The sequence below is a fragment of the Aulonocara stuartgranti genome (genome assembly GCF_965226115.1).
Source record: "Aulonocara stuartgranti genome assembly, chromosome: 11".
In the NCBI taxonomy this organism is placed as follows: domain Eukaryota; kingdom Metazoa; phylum Chordata; class Actinopteri; order Cichliformes; family Cichlidae; genus Aulonocara; species Aulonocara stuartgranti.
Window position 1 is genome coordinate 11,968,129 of NC_138947.1, and position 20,242 is coordinate 11,988,370.

General features: G+C 40.6%; 2 protein-coding genes across 5 annotated transcripts; both read right to left on the bottom strand.

Moving 5' to 3' along the window:
• Positions 1–51: 51 nt before the first annotated feature.
• msh5 (mutS homolog 5) lies at positions 52–15,106 on the bottom strand. 3 transcript variants are annotated; one of them, XM_082551591.1, is made up of 26 exons: positions 14,765–15,106; positions 14,032–14,136; positions 13,799–13,922; positions 13,559–13,639; positions 11,388–11,441; positions 11,167–11,288; positions 10,958–11,067; positions 10,593–10,628; positions 9,587–9,669; positions 9,466–9,511; positions 8,852–8,990; positions 8,682–8,744; positions 8,467–8,595; positions 8,306–8,378; positions 8,114–8,223; positions 6,485–6,565; positions 6,293–6,380; positions 6,108–6,175; positions 3,872–3,990; positions 3,627–3,753; positions 3,069–3,218; positions 2,752–2,826; positions 753–899; positions 420–557; positions 262–335; positions 52–185 (listed from the first exon to the last, which is right to left on the bottom strand). In XM_082551591.1, exons 2-26 carry the CDS (start codon positions 14,122–14,124, stop codon positions 65–67), a joined length of 2,451 nt encoding a protein of 816 aa, XP_082407717.1. In that variant the 5' UTR covers positions 14,125–14,136; positions 14,765–15,106; the 3' UTR covers positions 52–64. The 3 variants fall into 3 exon arrangements, with proteins under 3 accessions (XP_082407717.1, XP_082407719.1, XP_082407718.1); XM_082551593.1 differs by lacking the exon at positions 753–899; XM_082551592.1 differs by lacking the exons at positions 13,559–13,639; positions 13,799–13,922; positions 14,032–14,136; positions 14,765–15,106 and adding an exon at positions 13,266–13,509.
• Positions 15,107–16,251: 1,145 nt separating this feature from the next.
• LOC309717206 (SPRY domain-containing SOCS box protein 1) lies at positions 16,252–20,218 on the bottom strand. 2 transcript variants are annotated; one of them, XM_082551597.1, is made up of 4 exons: positions 19,158–20,218; positions 18,917–19,034; positions 16,754–17,545; positions 16,252–16,657 (listed from the first exon to the last, which is right to left on the bottom strand). In XM_082551597.1, exons 3-4 carry the CDS (start codon positions 17,499–17,501, stop codon positions 16,527–16,529), a joined length of 879 nt encoding a protein of 292 aa, XP_082407723.1. In that variant the 5' UTR covers positions 17,502–17,545; positions 18,917–19,034; positions 19,158–20,218; the 3' UTR covers positions 16,252–16,526. The 2 variants fall into 2 exon arrangements, with proteins under 2 accessions (XP_082407723.1, XP_082407722.1); XM_082551596.1 differs by lacking the exon at positions 18,917–19,034 and having other exon boundaries at positions 19,158–20,215.
• Positions 20,219–20,242: the final 24 nt, after the last annotated feature.

Genomic DNA, 20,242 nt, shown 5'->3' on the forward strand with positions numbered 1-20,242 from the left:
TAGGAATGAATGAACAGACTGACCACGTGGTACAGAAGCGCGTTTGCCGCAAAGCCAGAAGCATTCAGCTGCGGTTTAGCAGATCTCCAGCAGAGGGCAGGAGCTCTTCCTTCAAGAACCTCTGCACATCCAAATCTTTGTCCTCCAGGTTCAAGCTAAGGAACTTCTCCACAACAAACTGGCATCTGTTACCCACAAACAGAAACATTTCACACACTGCTTTAACTGTGTGTCACTTTGTGCTGCTTAAGTTTAGCAAACCTCTTTGTCTCTTCTTCCAAGGATGCTTTTTCAGTCCGTTTGATGGGCCTTCCTACCCTGTACAGCTCAGACACCTTAACAAACACAAAAATCAGTCAGTCTGTCAGCCTATTTCTGTATGTGTATGTGTGCGTGTGTGTGTGTGTGTGTGTGTTTACCTCCACTGCTCTCTGTACAAGGGAAGTTGGCAGGCCCGCCAGTGTAGCAATGTTGGCAGCATAGCTGGACTGGCAGATCCCTTCCTTTAGTTGGTACAAAAACACCAACTCATCTCCGTCCACTGCTGTCTCTAGGGTCTAACACACACAAACACACATACCAGACGCACACATACACCCAAATGATTAGTCATACTTGTGAAATGAGGTGATATTACTTAATCGTCCATTTGGATGTTTCCGTTCTAAACATTTTTCTGAAGCACTTTAGTTTACCATTTTTAAACTTTACAGAAGGTTTTTTTTAAAATCACTCTCAAAGTTTCTCAGTACCAGAAGAGACAGCAGGGCCGAGGATGGTAACAAACTCAGCTGCACCACACTGTGGAAGTTAGTAGCCACCAGAACATGAGGAACATCCCGCAGGGCTTTCCTCAGCCAGTAAGAGATCGATGCAGTCAGCAAGGACAGTCCGTCCACCTGCACAGCAACAACTACGATTTAATAATATTTTTAGTGACAGTGGGATTCTGTTAGGAAAAAATGGGACATCAGTTTCAAATTTGTGGATGAAAAAAGTCCACCCACCAGATGTCCACCCACCTTGCTCATTGTTAAAGGTGTAAAAACGTCAATTTACCTAATGCTAATGTTTTTTACTGGTTTTAATCATCCAACAGTAATAAATATCATACAGGTACACCTGTTCATCTACTTGTTAATGCAAATATGTAATCAGCCAATTACATGTAGACATGGTCAAGAAGACCTGCTGAATTCAAACTGAGTATCAGAATGAGGAAGAAAGGTGATTAGTCTGAAATGGTCTGAAAAAGAGAAATGAACATATAGCTGTCCTGTATGTTAACATTAAACCGAGGCTACAATTCACACAGGCTCACCGAAGTTGGACAACAGAAAATTTGAAAATATTTTCTAGTGTGATGAGTCTCGGTTTCTCCTGCAGCATTCGGAAAGTAAGGTCAGAAGCATAAATAACATAAAAGCATGAATCCATTCTGCCTTGTAACAGTGGTTCAGGCTGCTGCTGGAGGTGTAATTGTATGGGGGATTATTTACTGGCACGCTTTGAGCTCCTTGATACCAACTGACATTAAAATGCCAGTGTCTACCTGAACATGCTAACAATGTTCAAGAGAGCCACAGATTAATAATAATAATAATAATAATAATAACTAATAATTAAATGCAGATAGGAGAGTGAAAAACCATGACTTGAATGTATTTCTTTATGATTCCAGTGCATCCATAGGAAATTCATATCATGGATGTGCAGCTGAAAGATCTGCAGGAATGTATTTATCGGTGCACCCAGGAATGTTTATATCTATGTTTGGATACCTGAAACAATTACAAAGGAGTAAAGCAACAGCAGCAGCAGATAAGATCAGCAGATGTAGATCTGTCTTTTTCCAACCACGTGCAGCAAAAAGACAAAAGTACACTGGGAAAGTCAGGCATCAACCGGTCTTTGCATGCATGTTATCAGGAGTGAGAGTTCAGTTTCTTTTTTCTGATTTTTTGAATAGTTTTTGGCCAAACCAGAGAAAGAACCAGAACTGACACATCCAGCAGTTTCATAGTGACATTAGCTTTATTCAGGATAATATTCAACATTTCCTCTTTTTAAATTCACATTTCTGTGTGTGTAACTGTCCAGTGCCCCTCTGTGGTGTTTATTAGTTAGTGTGCAGCAAAGTTTTAAGAGCTTTTTTACTGGAAATGACAGCATTAGAGCAGTGAAACGATCCACTGAAGCTCATTACAAAGCTCTGAGGGGATTGAGGGGAGCTGCAGATTTAGTCCATTACAGTGACTAATACTTCAAATTATCAAATTGTTTTCACATTGTAATAATAATTTTTTTTAAATTATACACACATGTTAACTGGATTAAGATGGAAGTTATCCTACACTGATATTTTGCTCTTGTTCTTTCTGTTGGTTTCTGCCTCTGACACCTATGTTTACTCTCTAGATGAACATAACTGGAGTTTCTCATCCCTTCTCAGTACAACATGGTACACAGAGATGGATTAAAATGCTTTGTGTGTGTATGCACATACCCCAAAGTTTCAAAACTGCCCATAGAAGGTGCAAAATAACACTTCTAAGTTTGTAGGTCCACACAGCTGCTGCTATTTTCTTGCTAATAGGTGACACATGTTTGGCTGAACCCAGAGTCTGTTTGTGCTGCAGCTTTAAACTTGTGACTGGTTTCAGGTGCGTAACATTAATGACATAGTGTTTCCCCTTTTACCCTCGTGCATATGTGTTCAATTCACAAAGTGCTGGGACAGTCTGTTCTTACTGTGTTAGTTCCTTTTCCGAATTCATCGATGAGGACTAACGAGTTGCCAGTACTGCTGTTAAGAGCCTGTGCCATCTAGAGAAAAGAGATGCAAACTATTAGACTACACTTTGCATTTTTTGTGTGTGTATGTGTGTGTGTCATTGCTGCAGGCAGTGGTTGCTTAAAAAAAATTTGACAGGTGGAGAGTGGGAGTGGAGCATGAAGAGAGCAGTGATGAAAATTCATATATTTCATTTGTACACCTACACACACATACACAGTGGGAGCTGCTTGTTATCATGAGATTTCTGTGTTTTTGTGTGTGCGTGAGATACCTGGTTGAGGTCTATCATGAAGGTGCTAAGGCCCACAGACACGGACTCTCTGCTCTGCATACACGTAAAGATGCCGTCCACTAGACCAATCTCTGCCTCCTTTGCAGGCACGTCTGAGCCAATCAGAGCCATGAACACAATCAGACCCACCTGCAAAATCAAAATAGAAAGCAGGTTAAGCGTTGAGTTTCAAAAACTGAGCTGTCTCTTTGCTATTATGGAAATCTAAATATATTTTTCTGATGAGGTTGTAAATTTCGGAGCAATGCCTGATTAAATAACTAAAGTAAAAATAGTGTGGAACGGAAATAGATAAATGTTGGGGATCTTTTCTAAGGTGCAAATGCAGCTGCTGAGAGAAAAAGGCAAATTATGTGCAATAATGCTGATTATTTTTTTGTCTCTTGAATGCCATCATTTTTAAAATTCTTCTTCTTATTATTGTTTTTAAAACTTCTTGCTTGACTATTTGGCTCATAGAAGCTCGTCACTTGGGATCACAAAAGAAGAATAAAATAAAATTCAGTTCAGTTCAATTCATTTTTATGACAGCCCTACCTGTTTGAGGTAGATGCTCTTTCCGGATGAGTTGGGTCCGGTGATTATTTTGACTCTGCCCTCCGACTCAGAGCTGTGGAAGGAGTTGGCCACAAACACAGGAGAGCACAGCTCCAACAGCGGGTGCCTGGACAAAAACAAACCCCCCCAAAACAAACAAACAAAAAAAAAAAAAAACAGTAAATACAAAAAAGTACACTCTTGTACCGCAGTAACAATTTTTCCTTTTGTGTGTCAGCACTTACCTGCCCTGTGTGATCGTTATCTTCCTGTTGCTGGCTAGCTTAGGCGAGGTATAATTGTACTCCTGGGAGGCGCTGCTCATGGCCATTAAACAGTCCAGCTCAGCAGCGAGATCAAGAACCTATAAAATGTGCAGATTAAACGCCTTTAATATCCTGAACAGAAGAGCTATTAGAATCCAACAGACCTTCCTTCCTACCTACCTACAGTCTTCTCTGTTGATACAGGGAGTGCAGAATTATTAGGCAAGTTGTATTTTTGAGGAATAATTTTATTATTGAACAACAACCATGTTCTCAATGAACCCAAAAAACTCATTAATATCAAAGCTGAATGTTTTTGGAAGTAGTTTTTAGTTTTAGCTATTTTAGGGGGATATCTGTGCGTGCAGGTGACTATTACTGTGCATAATTATTAGGCAACCTAACAAAAAACAAATATATACCCATTTCAATTATTTATTTTTACCAGTAAAACCAATATAACATCTCCACATTCACAAATATACATTTCTGACATTCAAAAACAAAAACAAATCAGCGACCAATATAGCCACCTTTCTTTGCAAGGACACTCAAAAGCCTGCCATCCATGGATTCTGTCAGTGTTTTGATCTGCTCACCATCAACATTGCGTGCAGCAGCAACCACAGCCTCCCAGACACTGTTCAGAGAGGTGTACTGTTGTCCCTCCTTGTAAATCTCACATTTGATGATGGACCACAGGTTCTCAATGGGGTTCAGATCAGGTGAACAAGGTGGCCATGTCATTAGTTTTTCTTCTTTTATACCCTTTCTTGCCAGCCACGCTGTGGAGTACTTGGACGCGTGTGATGGAGCATTGTCCTGCATGAAAATCATGTTTTTCTTGAAGGATGCAGACTTCTTCCTGTACCACTGCTTGAAGAAGGTGTCTTCCAGAAACTGGCAGTAGGACTGGGAGTTGAGCTTGACTCCATCCTCAACCCGAAAAGGCCCCACAAGCTCATCTTTGATGATACCAGCCCAAACCAGTACTCCACCTCCACCTTGCTGGCGTCTGAGTCGGACTGGAGCTCTCTGCCCTTTACCAATCCAGCCATGGGCCCATCCATCTGGCTCATCAAGACTCACTCTCATTTCATCAGTCCATAAAACCTTAGAAAAACCAGTCTTGAGATATTTCTTGGCCCAGTCTTGACGTTTCAGCTTGTGTGTCTTGTTCAGTGGTGGTCGTCTTTCAGCCTTTCTTACCTTGGCCATGTCTCTGAGTATTGCACACCTTGTGCTTTTGGGCACTCCAGTGATGTTGCAGCTCTGAAATATGGCCAAACTGGTGGCAAGTGGCATCTTGGCAGCTGCACGCTTGACTTTTCTCAGTTCATGGGCAGTTATTTTGCACCTTGGTTTTTCCACACGCTTCTTGCGACCCTGTTGACTATTTTGAATGAAACGCTTGATTGTTCGATGATCACGCTTCAGAAGCTTTGCAATTTTGAGACTGCTGCATCCCTCTGCAAGATATCTCACTATTTTTGACTTTTCTGAGCCTGTCAAGTCCTTCTTTTGACCCATTTTGCCAAAGGAAAGGAAGTTGCCTAATAATTATGCGCACCTGATATAGGGTGTTGATGTCATTAGACCACACCCCTTCTCATTACAGAGATGCACATCACCTAATATGCTTAATTGGTAGTAGGCTTTCGAGCCTATACAGCTTGGAGTAAGACAACATGCATGAAGAGGATGATGTGGATAAAATACTCATTTGCCTAATAATTCTGCACTCCCTGTATAGTCGATATTTGACTTTGAACACAAGTGGTCAACAATGAAGCAGACTGTGTTGCCCCTCTTTATTGAACTCAGTATTTCTTTTAAATTATTTATTTTAAATCTTTCAAGTTGTAATATGATTAAAAGTTATTAGCGTTACATTTTGACCACAAATGCATTTGTTCTTAATGCTCATTGTTCCCTCAAAAATAATATTGTTTAGAACAGCTGCAGTCACATAGTGCAGCACTCATACATCAATAGACAAGTATCACAGCAGTTAAAAAATAACTTGTAATGGGATCAGGGCCTGTTTCATAATCAAAGTAAACAACTCAATCCAACCAGAGGAAGCACACAGTAAATCACAACAAAACCCACCTACACACATCAAAAACATCACTTTGATGCCAGCAATCGCTTAAACAGAGTGGGAGTCATGTGTTAAACCCTGGAATCTGCATACACAGTGATGAACACGAACCTTACAGAGGGAATCGCTCCTTTCAAGGACTGCGCTCTGCAAATGGGCCATGACTGCCATCTCCATGTCTGACAAACAGAAGGTTTGTGATCAAGGTAGTATCTTGAGAATTGCAGTTATTTTCTCATAAAAAATGTCAGAAACACGCCTGTGATGTGACTGTTTTGTGGGTGAAAGTAAAAGACCTCTAATGTCGCAGTGCAAGTCTCCGAGGAACTCGTTGAGCTCCCTGGTTCTCTGGCTGCGGTAGTGGAGCCGGTCGTCTGAAAGAAACTAGCCCACACACAGACATAGAAAAAAACATATACTGTATATATGGAATAATGATCACAAAAATGTGTAAACAATGTAATCATTAGATACGATCATGAACATGCCAAAAAATCAAGTCCCTCCATCTCAAAATCCTTTTTCTCTACCATACTAGGCAGTCGAGGCACAGACAGCAGGAATCCAATCTGTACAGAGAGTTTCAGACATAAAAGGTACTGAGATATATACGCATGGTGGTCCAGAGTAACAATTTCCTCAATATCTGATCATCAATAAATCAAAGAAATACTGCAGTATACAGTGCTGTGAAAAAGCATCTGCCCCTTTCTTGATTTCTTAGGGTTTTTTTTCCATATTTTTCACAGTTACGTTTCAGATCATCAGACAAATTTTGACATTAAACAAAGTTTATGTCATTAAATACAACATTAGACCTGCTGACTAAAGAAATCATTAAAATAGAATGTGTTTGACAAAGTGAAGTAGGCTGAAAGATCTCATAAAGCAACACACCACACCAAAATCTAAAGAAACAGCTGAGAAACAAAGTCATTGACATCTATCTCTCTGGAAAGGGTCACAAAGCCATTTCTAAGGCTTTAGGACTCCTGTGAACCAGTGAGAGGCATTAACCACAAATTAAGAGTGCTAAACCTTCCCAGGAGTGGCCGCCCTACCAAAATTACTTCAAGAGCACATCCACGACTGTTCCAGGATGTCACAAAAGAACCCAGAACAACATGTACTCACTTGCCTCAGTTAAAGTCAAAGTTCATGATTGAACAATAAGAAAGAGACTGGGCGAAAATGGCTCACATTTGTCAGAAAACATCTTGATGATACCAGAGAAAAAATATTCTGTGGACTGACGAGAAAAAAAGCAAACTTTTTAGAAGTTTTTAGTCCCGTTACATTTAGACTGAAACTAACGCAGTATTTCAGTAAAAGAAAACATCGTACCAATAGTCGAACATGTTGGTGGTATTGTAATGGTGCTTTGCTACTTCAGAACCTGGGTGTTAAAAAGGTTGTTCGTGCTCGAAAACCCTCCAGTGTGGCCGAATTAACATAATTTAGCAAAGAAGAGTTGGCCAAAATTACCCCACAGTGATGTGAAAGACTCACTGTCAGTTAATGCAACCATTTGAATTCAGTTCTTGCTGCCAAGGGTGCCACAACCACTTATTAGATTTAGGGGGCAATTACTTTTTCACACAGCCCATATGGAAAAGAAATAGTAAAAATATATACGATTTACTCATGAAAGTGGCCACTTTCATGAGTAAATCATATATAAATCATATAAGGCTTACATGATTTACTCATGAAAGTGGCAACTTTCTCATTACTTTCATATATTTTTTTAGTAAGTATACAAAACATACAAGTTTCATTATATAATTTTTCAAGGGATCTTATATCTGTTTTCACTCTTGTATGCTTTTCATACAAGTTTCATACAAGACAGATAAAAACTTTATAAGATTTATATATATCTTTTCCATATGGGAGAGCTTGGCAGGTTTGTTCCTTTAATAAATGAAAGCATCATTTTAAAATTGTGTTATGCATTTACTGGTTATCTTTGTCTAACAATAAAAATTGTTTAATCATCTGAAATAAGAAGTCAGGAAGGGGGAAATACTTTTTTGAAATACTGCATGACAGATGAATTTGTAAAAAAAATAAATAAATTGAGAAAGCATTGTGTGTGCCAGAATTAAATCTCGGACCACAGGGATGTAGATGACACAGCAGGATGGGATTCGAGCATCCAGGTGTTCAAGTTCTCTTCTGGCAACATCTGTCAGGAAGTCAGAGAGCCCCATCATCCTCCTCTTCTCTGGAAGAGGGAGTGTAATTATGGGTTTAGGTCAACAGTCATACAAAGTTCACATGGGCTTACAACTAAAACAGGCACTTACTCTCATCAATGGCAGGATCCACATTCGGTTTGACTGTGAAGCGGTTGTCTGCCAAGCTGGCTTCAAAATCCACCTACATCACACATCAGAAATCTATTAACACTTAACAAAGGCGCCAAATGTGATTAAAACAATAGGTGTGATTTTATGGAGGAACTCACAACTCTGCTGATGAGGGAGGTGATATAGTTGAGATCATCAGAGAACCCTTCACTGATATCACGAAACAGCTGAATGGACTGAGGGAGGTGACGCGCTGTGTCCCTGATACAGACTGCACTGTACACCGTCTGACAAACACACACTTTGTTGAACATTTAACAGAACCTGTCACATGGAAAAGGTGTGCTTAGTAAAACTGTCCTGCAGCTCCAACCTTGTAGAGGCTCTGCCAGTCATTAACTTTGGTGAGAGAGAGAGTCATCCGCCTTAGAAGAGTCTACAGCAAACAGACAAAAACTGGATTTAGGTAGTTGTCATATCAGTGGTTAGGTGATGAATCTGTAGGTAATGGTGTAATTAAGTGAGAAACGATAGACTTGTTACAGGTATGTTTCGGATGTTGCGTAGCGATGACTGCAGGGTTCTCAGGGAGTCCGAGTTCTGAGGAGACGTGAAGAAACGTATCACTTCCTGCCTCCTTTTTAACACTTTCAGGTCCTGAGTAGGCTGCAGAAACCACTGACTGACAGAAGACAGGATGCCACAGTAGTAGTACAAACAAGCAACCCTCAAGAAACCACAGTTTGTTGATGAAATGCAAAATTACCTGAAAATAGGGGTGTTTTACCATCAACATTAAATACTACAAAAATACAGCATTATTATACTAGTAAAAAAAAACAAACGGTGCATCTTGACTATAAATAAAATCTGCTTTATACAAACTCAAATTCCATATCTTGCAGAACTTCAGCACTACGGTTTGTTTGTGGAAATACATGAAAGAAACTCGACTGTTTGTTTTTTGTTGCTATGATAGTGTTTGTAACTGTGTAGGATTTTTTTCACACATTTATTTGCTAATTAAATCATCTTTTTATTTGCTGCTAGGACATTTTATTTTGCTTATTATGTTGCAAGCCAAAACTACCTTTATATTATTAAAAGACGGAATTTGCTGCTGATCAATAACTTATTGTGTAATTGTACTTTCTTACCGTAGCAGTTTGGAGCCAAACTTGCACTTGCAGCGGTTCAGGATCCCTGTGACACACACACAATACTCGGTAAACACAACTGGATAAGAAAGAGTGATAATGCACTAACTACTATACATACCATAGAGACTGAGTCCCTCCTTTTCTCCTGAATGCAGCTTGTAGACTGATGGGTGGAGTTCTGATTTGAAGATCTGCAGAACACTGGAACAAACCTGTCATTGTCCCGTTTTCTTGTAGTGTTGTTGGTGAACTTTTATTTTACTGCTATTCCTTCTTGTATTTCCAAGAAGGAGCGTCCCCACTGTTGCCTCCCTTTGTCTAGTCTGTGTGTTTGCACATTTTTCTACCTTGTTTTCCACTTCCTTACTTATTTTGTTTTTGTGCTTCATTGTGATTGACTACTCTTCCTGTGCACCATTGTACAATCAGCCTTTTGTGTATATTAGTTTCACCAGCTACTTCATTAGCTTTAGTTTTCCCTTCAAATCTACCCTAATTCTTTGTGGCATAGATTTTAAAAAGTGCTAAAAACATTCCTTAGCAATTTTGGTCCATGTTGACATGACAGCCTCACATAGTTTCTGGAAATTTGTCAGCTATACATGATGTGATTATTTATTTTCATTACATCCCAAAGGCTACTGGATTGAGATATAGAGACTTTGGAGGCCGTGAGTACAGTGAACTCATTAGGTGAACTCATTGAGTGTATAGTCCTATTGTGCTTTGTTTTTCATTCTTTATGCTTTAGTTTTTGACATTTGCTTCTGTGTCCTGTGTTTGTCCTCTCTTAATAAAACCCTTGATGAGTTTCCATATTTTTCTAAATTTTGATAAAGTATATTAAAAACAACAAAAGTAACAACAAAAGATAAACAGTCACAACACAAAACTGAAATTTCAAAAACTGTAAAACAATGTCAGAACAGATAAAGAACAGAACAGAAAAAGCAAAAGAAACTCCTAAAAGTTTCCTAAACAAATAAAATAAACCTGATTTCAACTGAATTGAACAGTTGCTTGGTAGGCTCAGTTGTTCTACAAGGAACAATTTATGAAAATTGTAGGAGATCAGTATTAGCTTTTAGGGGCCTATGTAGGACAAAGACAGTTTATACACTTACCTGTATGTGTCTCGGTCAATGTACACCATTCCTTTACTACAATGAGAATGAAAAGAGAAGCAACATTTTTTATTCATGAATACTTCTGAATGGCATTAGGCTGGTCTGGTTTGCTAGATGGGCAGGAAGGAGATGCACTTGTGCTATTAAAACACAGTTGGACAAATTCATACTTGTGCAGCACGTCTGACCGACTAAAAACAGGCCAATGAAATTTCACACTTTGCTGAAAAAATGGTTTCAGGGTTCTCATTATAATGTGTAATCACAGTTCTCTCTCTGTGTGTGTGTGTGTGTGTGTGTGTGTGTGTGTGTGTGTGTGTGTGTGTGTGTGTGTGTGAGTGCTACATTTATGCAAGTCTCACAGTGTGTAGGCATGAAACTGCAGGATGGGTACTCCAACACTGCTGTCTTCCAACTCCACTCCCACTCTCCTCCTGTCCAGACATTTCAGCAGGGCACCCACTGCCCTCAGCTATCCCACAGATGTACACACACACACGAGAAAATGATCATCTCCTGCAGAACCATGACTGATGGATAGGATAATGTTGAATGTAGACAGCTGGCTCACCATCAGGGACGAGTCAAAGGAGATACAGGAGGAGAGGTAGGACAGTTTGTCTCTCTCAGAAATGCAGGCGGGGAGGAAAGGCAGATTGGCAGAGAGCAACCTTTGCTTACTGACCTCCAGACCTTCAACATTGATACAAAATGAAGCCGGAAAACTGTGCAATTTCATGCTAGATTTCTTCTAAAGGATTGAGGAAGAGAGTATTGCAAGAATGTGTTTACCAAAGTCGACATATGGATACGTGACCACCTCTGGTCTGTAATGTGGGTTTGAACCTGAGAAGCAACAGAGAGTAGTTTAGAAAAAAAAGTTGTCACTTTAGTGAACACAGTAAGTGTCGCGCTGACCTGGGAGGTGTGGCTGTTATACATAAAACATTACACTAATCAGTAGTTCAAAAATGTTGTCACTTGGAATTTTATGTCAACCAGTCTTTATTATTAGAACTGTGAAGGTAATGAAGTAAACTTTTGCAGTTTTGTTTGATAAACTCACCACTAGGGTGAGCAGTGGTGTCATTTAATCAAAAGGTTCACTTTAGACAGCTTTTGCTGTTAGATCTGAGTCAATCCAATCACTTGGTTTTGTTTATATTTTTGCAAGCAGAAAATAGATGAATACTTCCTGTTTATCAAGAATAATAAGTAATGAAAATCTGGGTTGCTGAAAACATTTTTGGGTTTTGTTCTGTTTACCACGATGACCTGTTTTTGAGAAGCAATTTCGTCAGTGCGACTACACTTCAAAGGGTCTGGCTTATAGAGAGCAGGATAACATTTGTTGGGGATGGGGATCCAGTCTTCTGTGGAGTAAACCACAGAAGAATGTAAAATAGCTGTCTGGTTAGGTTGTGACTGTAAAAATATGTTATTAAAAATACCTTCCTCTGACAGAATATTCAAAAGATGACATAGAGGCTGTTTATCACAGATATGAATACAAGTGTGCTTTGAAAGTTTGGCTTGCCATTTGGGGTACTTTGGTTAGGGCTGGCACTTATATAGCACTTTTTAACTGTATTTGTGGCCCATAGCCCATTGCTACAGGCCATTCGATCCCTATACAACCGTTACAAGAGCTTGGTTCGCATTGCCGGCAATAAGTCGGACTTGTTCCCGGTGGGTGATGGGCTCCGCCAGGGCTGCCCTTTGTCACCGATTCTGTTCAGAATTTTTATGGACAGGATTTCTAGGCGCAGCCAAGTGGCGGAGGGCTTTCACTTCGGTGGCCTCAGAATCTCATCTCTGCTTTTCGCGGATGATGTGGTTCTGTTGGCTTCACTGGGTGATGGCCTCCAGCTCGTGATGGCCTCCAGCTCGCACTGGAACGGTTCGCAGCCGAGTGTGAAGCATCGGGAATGAAGATCAGCACCTCCAAATCTGAGGCCATGGTTCTCAGCCGGAAAAGGGAGGAGTGCCCACTCTGGGTCGGGGATGAGTTCAAGTATCTCGGGGTCTTGTTCGCGAGTGATGGGAGAAGGGAGCCGGAGATCGACAGACGGATTGGTGCTGCGGCCGCAGTGATGCAGACGCTGCACCGGTCCGTCGTGGTGTAGAGAGAGCTGAATGTAAAAGCAAAGCTCTCAATTTACCGGTCGATCTACGTCCCTACCCTCACCTATGGCCACGAGCTGTGGGTAGTGACCGAAAGAACAAGATCGCGGATACAAGCAGCGGAAATTAGCTTCCTCCGAAGGGTGGCTGGCCTCTCCCTTAGAGATAGGGTGAGAAGTTCAGCTCAGAGTAGAGCCACTGCTCTTCCACATCAAAAGGAGCCAGCTGAGGTGGTTCGGACATCTGACAAGGATGCCCCCTGGGCGCCTCCTGGGTGAGGTGTTCCAGGCATGTCCCACCGGGAGGAGGCCCCGGGGCAGACCCAGGACACGCTGGAGATTATATCTCTCGGCTGGCCTGGGAACGCCTTGGTGTTCCCCCGGATAAGCTGGAGGAGGTGGCTGGGGAGAGGGAGGTCTGGGTTTCTCTGCTTAGGCTGCTGCCCCTGCGACCCGGGCCCGGATAAAGTGGAAGAAGATAGATGGATGGATGAACTTTATTTGAGCACTCAAAGTATTTTCTTAGTGCAAACCTCACAACACTCACATTGTAATGGGTTCGGTGTCTTGCCCAAAGATACTTCGACATACATACTGGAGGAGCCAGGGATCAAACCACGACCTTCCAACTGGTAGAGCCACAGGCACCCCGGGATCAGGATGTTTAAAAACTGCACCACTGACTTACCACACGGGCTGGTTTCAGTGTCAGACATACCTCAACCTCATTCCTCTGACCCAGACCACATGTACCACACCACGTCTTAAAAGAAACTGTCTAAAAGGTCTTTCTGTTTTCCCTCTTTCGTGGTAAGATAAGTATCATCTCCCAAAGCTCACCTAACTGTTGCAAAAAGAGAGTCATGGAGCGCTCCTGCTTTGCACTGGTGATAATTACATGGGGACTAACCTCCTGAATGACTGTAAAACAGAGAAAAAGAGAGTTTATGGCAACGCAAGTGTTTTTTTTTTTTTTTTAACACATACTGTAAGTCTCCCTGAGGGTTTTACAATTTACCATTGTGTGGAGATAAGTGTATCGATTCTACAATACCTGCCTCATACAGGTGCATTGCTTACCTCTGACCAGTAGGTGGAGCTCTTGGTTGTCGGGCTTGTCCGGCATGTAGTGTAAAGATGAGTCCTGACTGTCATAGAAGCAGAGGCCCACCTGCCCATGCTGGACCAAAACACTCAGTAAAACCTGGAAAACAGACATGCAAACGTGTAAGTTGGACTGCCCTCAAACTCTCATATAACTCCCATATAACATTAAATGAGTGCTGCTGGTGAATGTGAAAATCAGAGCTTACTGCAGGAGAGTCCTCCTCATCTTCTTCTTCAAAACTGCCAGAAGGTCCAAAAACCACACCTCCTCCTCTAAGGTTATCAAGAGCTGCTGCCATGAATAATTAATTCTACAAGGACAAGTCAGATTAAAGTAATTTGGAGTCACCCGATAAATCCAATATTCATTGTATTTTATGTTTTATGTTCTTCTCTGTCTTTTCTGCCTCCTTAGGGAAATATGGAGCCATTTAACTGCTAAATGAGTCACTCTCATTAACAGGCTGTCCAAGGCTGTCTGCCTTGTACTTTAGTGCTGAGCAGGGAGTATAATGTGGGTTTTAGAGCTTTTTCACTTTAAATAGCTTACTACTACTGATGCTTAAAGAAAACCATGGCTTCCTAAAACAACTAAACTGCAAGTCAGACAAAAATACCTTTTTGAAACTCGCTATGGGGTCCTTTAAAGATAAAAACAAAACATGGAATTGATATTACAGACATTATTATGATAATAATTGAAATTATTGTAGCTCCAGTTAGCTTGTTGGGCTAACGATGTAAGCTAGCTCGTTTAAGTTAACTATAACTTATTTATATTTTTATTTAGAAACCGGCTATAGAATTAAATGTCTGTTTTAGAGTACTGCCACGTCAATAAATCTTTTATATAACTGATAGAGTCCAGCTTATAACAGAAATGAGGCTGATAAAATAACTTTAACAACTTTTAACAGTGCTTGTTTTCCACAAACTCACCTTCAAGTGCTCAAAGGTGCCTTCCCGGTTGCCATAACAACCACATCTCTCTCGCTATTAGTTCTGTACAATTAATCAGTTCAGAAAGCTCTTTCAACATATGAAACCTTTTTGTTTGTCTGTCTAGCTATCTGTCCTCTATGTAGCATAGGTGTGGGGTGGTTGATGGTTGGAGTGTACAGCTGATGGGATTACTGCATCCACTCCTGGTAGGACTCCAAACACGACTTTTTTGTGGATTACGTCGATGGAGAGGAGGTGCCTGTATGAAGGATTTAAACATGTCCTGCATGCAAGCATCGATCAGCAGGATTAGCAAACTTCAAGTAATTTGTCTGCCACCTGCAGAGGGAGCATCTGGTTCTTAGCAGGTGAGCAACAACACACAACACATCACACTGTGTGATTATTTATTCAACAAAAACGAAGGCAAAATAAAGAAGTGTGTGAAAAAATAAGTACAAAGCAGCCAGGTGACTGATTAACTGATCATCAGTAAGTGTGAGAACCTCTATAAAAGCTTAACTTTTGACAGTTTGTTGGCATTCAGCGTTACAGTGTGTGTTAACACAATATCAAGGAGGAAAAACATCAGCAATCATCTTAAAGAAGCAACTGGTGCTGCCTATCAATGTGGGGCGGTTTATAAAGTCATTTCCAAACAATCTAAACTCCATTATTCTATAGTGAGGAAGATAATTCACAAATGGAAAACACTGAAAGTAGTTGCCAATCTTCACAGGACTTGATTTCCCAGGAAATTAACCCCAAGATCAGATCAAAAAACCCAAGAGCTACCTTTCAAACTCTACATGCCTCCGCATGTTAAATGGTAATGTTTATGACAGCACAATTAGAAACCTGATTCAAATTCTGTGCTGGGACCTTAGGGGAGCTGAGCTGTGATGCAACGCTGTAAGTTCCCACATTCCTCCAGAATGATGCGAGAGACTGATGAAGTAATATAGAAAACCATTACTTCAAGTTATTGCTGCCAAAGGTGGTTTTATAAGCAACTGAATCGTGGGCTGTGCTTAGTTTTTCATACACTGCTTCTGCATTGTGGTCTAGTTTTTGTTACGTAATGACATCTTATAAAATCTTATGCGCTGTTGTTTTTAAGGTCGTATTTAAATAATATTAGAATCTGGTATGTCCTGATTGATAAAACCTTAGAATTAAAGAGGGTGTATTATTGCTAATGTCACAAAATAACCTAAATTACAACTACAAACAAATGTGTGGAAGTATGGGCATGTTACAGTATACAGGAATAATATGAGTACACCTGTATATGAGACAGGCTTTCAGTCACATAAACAAATGTAAGTATATATCTATCCTGCCACTGTACTTGGCTTCTTATGCTGGTTGAAAACATTACATCAGTATTTCCATACAAATAATTTTATATTCCTTATTGGATCTGAGCTTTATTGTCAAAACCAAACATTGTGGTTTGTGAAAGGACAGGAAAAGAATAAAAATCACTTGAAACAGCTCATTTATTAGATACACAAAAGAAGAAACCAGACCTGTACCACACAGAACTGCCTCTAAATCCCCCAAATTTCTTTTACAAATATTACAAAACATCTATAAACATACACATTTGTAATAAATAAGATAAAAAATAATTATACTAGTGCATATAATGTAAGATTTACAGAATTTACGTCAGTATTTCATAGAAAAGGGAATGGATCCTTGGTAAACTGCAGTAATTGATAAAAATATCCATCTTGTCAGTTTGCGTGGAAGATTAATGACTGGAAGCCAGGCAGCGCTGGAGAAAAGGGGGTAGAGGCAATTTGTCCATATGTTTTAACCTTTTCTGTCCTAAATTCTGACGAATCGACAGTCCGCATAAAGCCATGAGGGATGGAGGATCTCCTGAGAACAAGCCAGAAACAACATAGTTTAGTATAAGGCTGTGTTTTATCTTAATATTTCTGCGTACAAAGACAAATAAATAAATGAGGCACTCACGTGTAGAACCATTCATGTAGCGCAGTCGAATGCAGGCTCCTCCTCTCACACTGCTCACTGTTGGGAACAGCTCCACATCTCGAGGGAGGTCCTTAAAAGCTACGCCAAGGAAGCTGCCATTGACAACAAAACCCAGAGTCCCGGCATCGGCATCCAGAACCAGCAGGACACGCTCAGGAATGAGGAGAGGTGTTTGTGCCATCTTTGCACTTGATGAAGAGGAGGACTGTGACTTTGAATCAGCTGCCATCTCAGAGTGACACCTCTTACTCCCATTTTCTGGGTAAAGCTTCAGAGTTTGCCCACCATGCCAGAGCTGATTGGTTTTGAGCTCCCATCCCCAGGACTGTGAATCTGCCCCCACCAGCACATTGTACCCTGAAGACTGCAGGGGACAGTCCTGCCTCGAAATGCCCACGACGGCATGAGTCCCTCTGTGTTCGGGCCTCCACACCACCTCCCAGACATGAAGTCCACTCTTCACTCCTATCTCCGCCCTCACGCCATCGCTGCTAAGCTCAGCGGGTGAGCGGGTCGCTTCCTGTTTGCAGGGGGACAGCAGGAAGTGAAGAGAACGGTGGACTGTGCTCCAGTGTGAACGACTGTCTCCTGGGGAAACTGGAGGGGAGTTCAGCGTAACTGCAAGGCGAGAGGAGGTTGGGACGGCCAGTGGGAGGAATGCTGATGACGAAAAGGGAGGCCTGTCGGCTGTCCTGCTGCAAAACCAACGTGACAGACTCAGACCCATCAGTGCAAACGGCAGGGTCACTCCTATGTGTTGTCAGAGGAGAACTATGGAGAACAACAAAAAAACAAAATGCGACTTATTAAACCTTAGATATGCAGTCATTAGAGAAAGAAAGTTTGAAAAACGAATTGGACGCTTAATGCTTCCATAGAAATTAAGAGTGTAAGTAGCAGCCAGGTCCTGCTCATCAAATGTACTTAATTAACTGATCATCAGCAAGCATGAGCACTTCTATAAAAGCAAAAGGTTTTCAGTTTGCTGGTCTGGAGCATTCACAGTGTGGAGGTTAAAAATCCTCATTCAGACTCAGAAGGCAGGCAGGATTAAACAAACAATGAGCCTTAGTCCATGAAACAAAGTCCAAAAGGCAAGGCAAAGCAAAAAGTCAGTCCACATAAACATCACAAGCGAACAAAAATGACATCTAAAACAGGCAGAACCAAAGACTTGACAAGTACAGGATGACCCAAGAAAGGCGAACATTTCTCTGTTGTTGAAAATGTCAACTGCGAAAATAAAGCTGCCAGATAAATGGACAGAGGAGCAGAAGTCCAAAGCAGTTTGGCATGAAAATATACAAATAGTTCAAATGTGTCCTTAAGTACAGTCCTTGAGTATAGGACTAAGTGCAAAGGTGTCGTATATTTAGAACTCATAACATTACTCAGTGAGAAATGCCTCCGTCAACGGTGGGTCTATTTAATTTAAAAACCATGAAATATGTGGTAAAAGTAATTATCTCAGGCACACAGTGTTCTCAGTTTGCAGCAGGATAAAAGGAGGAGGTGGTTTGATATGAGAATATATATTCCAGAAAATGAACAAAGTTCTGAGCCCCTGGATAGTGTTGTTTGGTTTTTAGCAATATTTTTGCTAACTAATCCTGAGTTTCAGTTACACAGCTGAGAAGATTGCCTAAGTTTATCTTACAACAGCGATGCATATATGTGTTAGAAAAAATTTAGTGCTTCTATCATGGATTTCTCTGTCTTAATCTACTTTCCTGGCAACTTTGTATAGTTTTTACAGGAATTGGAACATTGGTGTAGCAGGGGATACTAGGAAGCTCTATTTCAACATTATACACTTGGATTTTTTGTTGAAAATTATTTGATAATTATTTATGACAGTTACAGTTTTTATATTTAAATATCGTATTTAAACACGTTTAAATAGCTTAAAGCATATTTTTAGCAATAATGAAACAAATACAATGTTAAGGAACAGACAAGGGTGGCCAATTAAGCTAAAAAGAAAAGGGGGGGGGGGGTTAGCATAAAAATTGTTGAAATTTTTTTTGTTAACTACATGAAATATAAAGGAAACAAATAGTTTTATAAATAAATACAGATTTGTTAAAGGTTAAGAAGGGTACTTCTCCGAACATGATACAAATGCTCTATAATAAAATTCACCAGAATTGAGGAGATCGGGTGTTAGATGCACAAACTTTTGGGGGAAGGATCCTCAGACCTCTTCATGATATCCTCCCAATAAAGCCAGACCTACTCCCGTGTATTTATTTAACGTCACCTGTTAAGGTGGAGCAGAATAAAGTGAACTAGAAGAATACAGTAGTTAAAAAAAAAAAAAAAAGACAGAAAGTCTCCATCGAGCTAAGCAAACAGTGTAGACAGGGACTTCTATCAGCCTTACCCGCTGGTGTGGCTCCTTCTCTGGTGCTCATGAGGAGATTTCCTTCACAAACCCTCCGCCTGGTTCCCTATCTGAGCTTATATGAGGCTCTTATCAAGCATCTCCTGCGTCTTATCGCCGCTCGGTAACGTAACCGCTCCGGTGTTTTGGTGATGCTTCTCGACTCGACCTCCGGAACGGGAACAGCACAGTCCTGTCACGCAATGACAAGGACGAGAGAGCCGTGACGCTGTTTGTTGTTTATCTGCAGCCCTCATCACTTTCCGTCTTTATTTCTCCCTCCACTTCTTTTTTTTTTTTTATCGCGTCCGGTAGTGGATGTAAACATAAATGGCGAAACATAGGAAGAGAATCAGACTCGGACATTTAATCAACAAGAAGAGAAAAATAAAATAAAACCCGAAGCGGCTCATCGTTTGACAGAGCGCAGGCGCATCAGGGGACTATGGGTCCTGAAGCCCTCTGTGCTGTCTTACAGACATGTGACGCACTAGAGCGCACTTTGGACAGAAGCTTCGAGCAAATAAAGATATATACTGATATATCTGCGTCCACAGACAACAGATTATAGATATATACTGCGTTTAGAGACAACACTTCTGACACTAAGATAGAATATTTATTTATCACAGGGCTATGAAACTCCTCTGTTACAGCAGTTAGATTAGCTACAGTACTTAAACTTAAATTAGCAGAATATTATGTAACTCATTAGAATACAATGCAATACTACATGTTTCATATTTAATTAAAGTTGGTGTGTGTGTCCGTGTGTAAGAATGAGTTGTGTGGTTATGTGGATGTGAATTATGTGGATACGTGGGACTCTATTCAGTCCAAACAGAGAGAACTAAATAAATAAGGGTGTAGGGTTAAAATAAATTGTTAACATGTGAGAACAGTTGATACCTCCATGGACAGATGTGTTGCTCTCAGGCTGTTGTGATATTTGATACCACAAGTTACTACATGTGAAAAATGTGAAAGATGTATCTGTGATTATCCGTGATCGATAACGGTTTGTTGAGTGATCAGCCGATCACAGAGCCGACTTTCCTGATCAGTTTATTCAGTCTGTTGGGTCT

Excerpts from the sequence above, each read along its gene's own strand:
- msh5 (XM_082551591.1), bottom strand. The coding sequence starts at position 14,124 with ATGGCAGCAGCTCTTGATAACCTTAGAGGAGGAGGTGTGGTTTTTGGA. Across the intron at positions 11,068-11,166 it reads CCTTTGACTCGTCCCTGATG|CTGAGGGCAGTGGGTGCCCT; the intron begins GTGAGCCAGCTG and ends TCTGTGGGATAG. Across the intron at positions 3,991-6,107 it reads GGAGCGATTCCCTCTGTAAG|GTTCTTGATCTCGCTGCTGA; the intron begins GTTCGTGTTCAT and ends CACATTTTATAG.
- LOC309717206 (XM_082551597.1), bottom strand. The coding sequence starts at position 17,501 with ATGGGTCTGAGTCTGTCACGTTGGTTTTGCAGCAGGACAGCCGACAGG. Across the intron at positions 16,658-16,753 it reads CTACATGAATGGTTCTACAC|GAGATCCTCCATCCCTCATG; the intron begins GTGAGTGCCTCA and ends GCTTGTTCTCAG.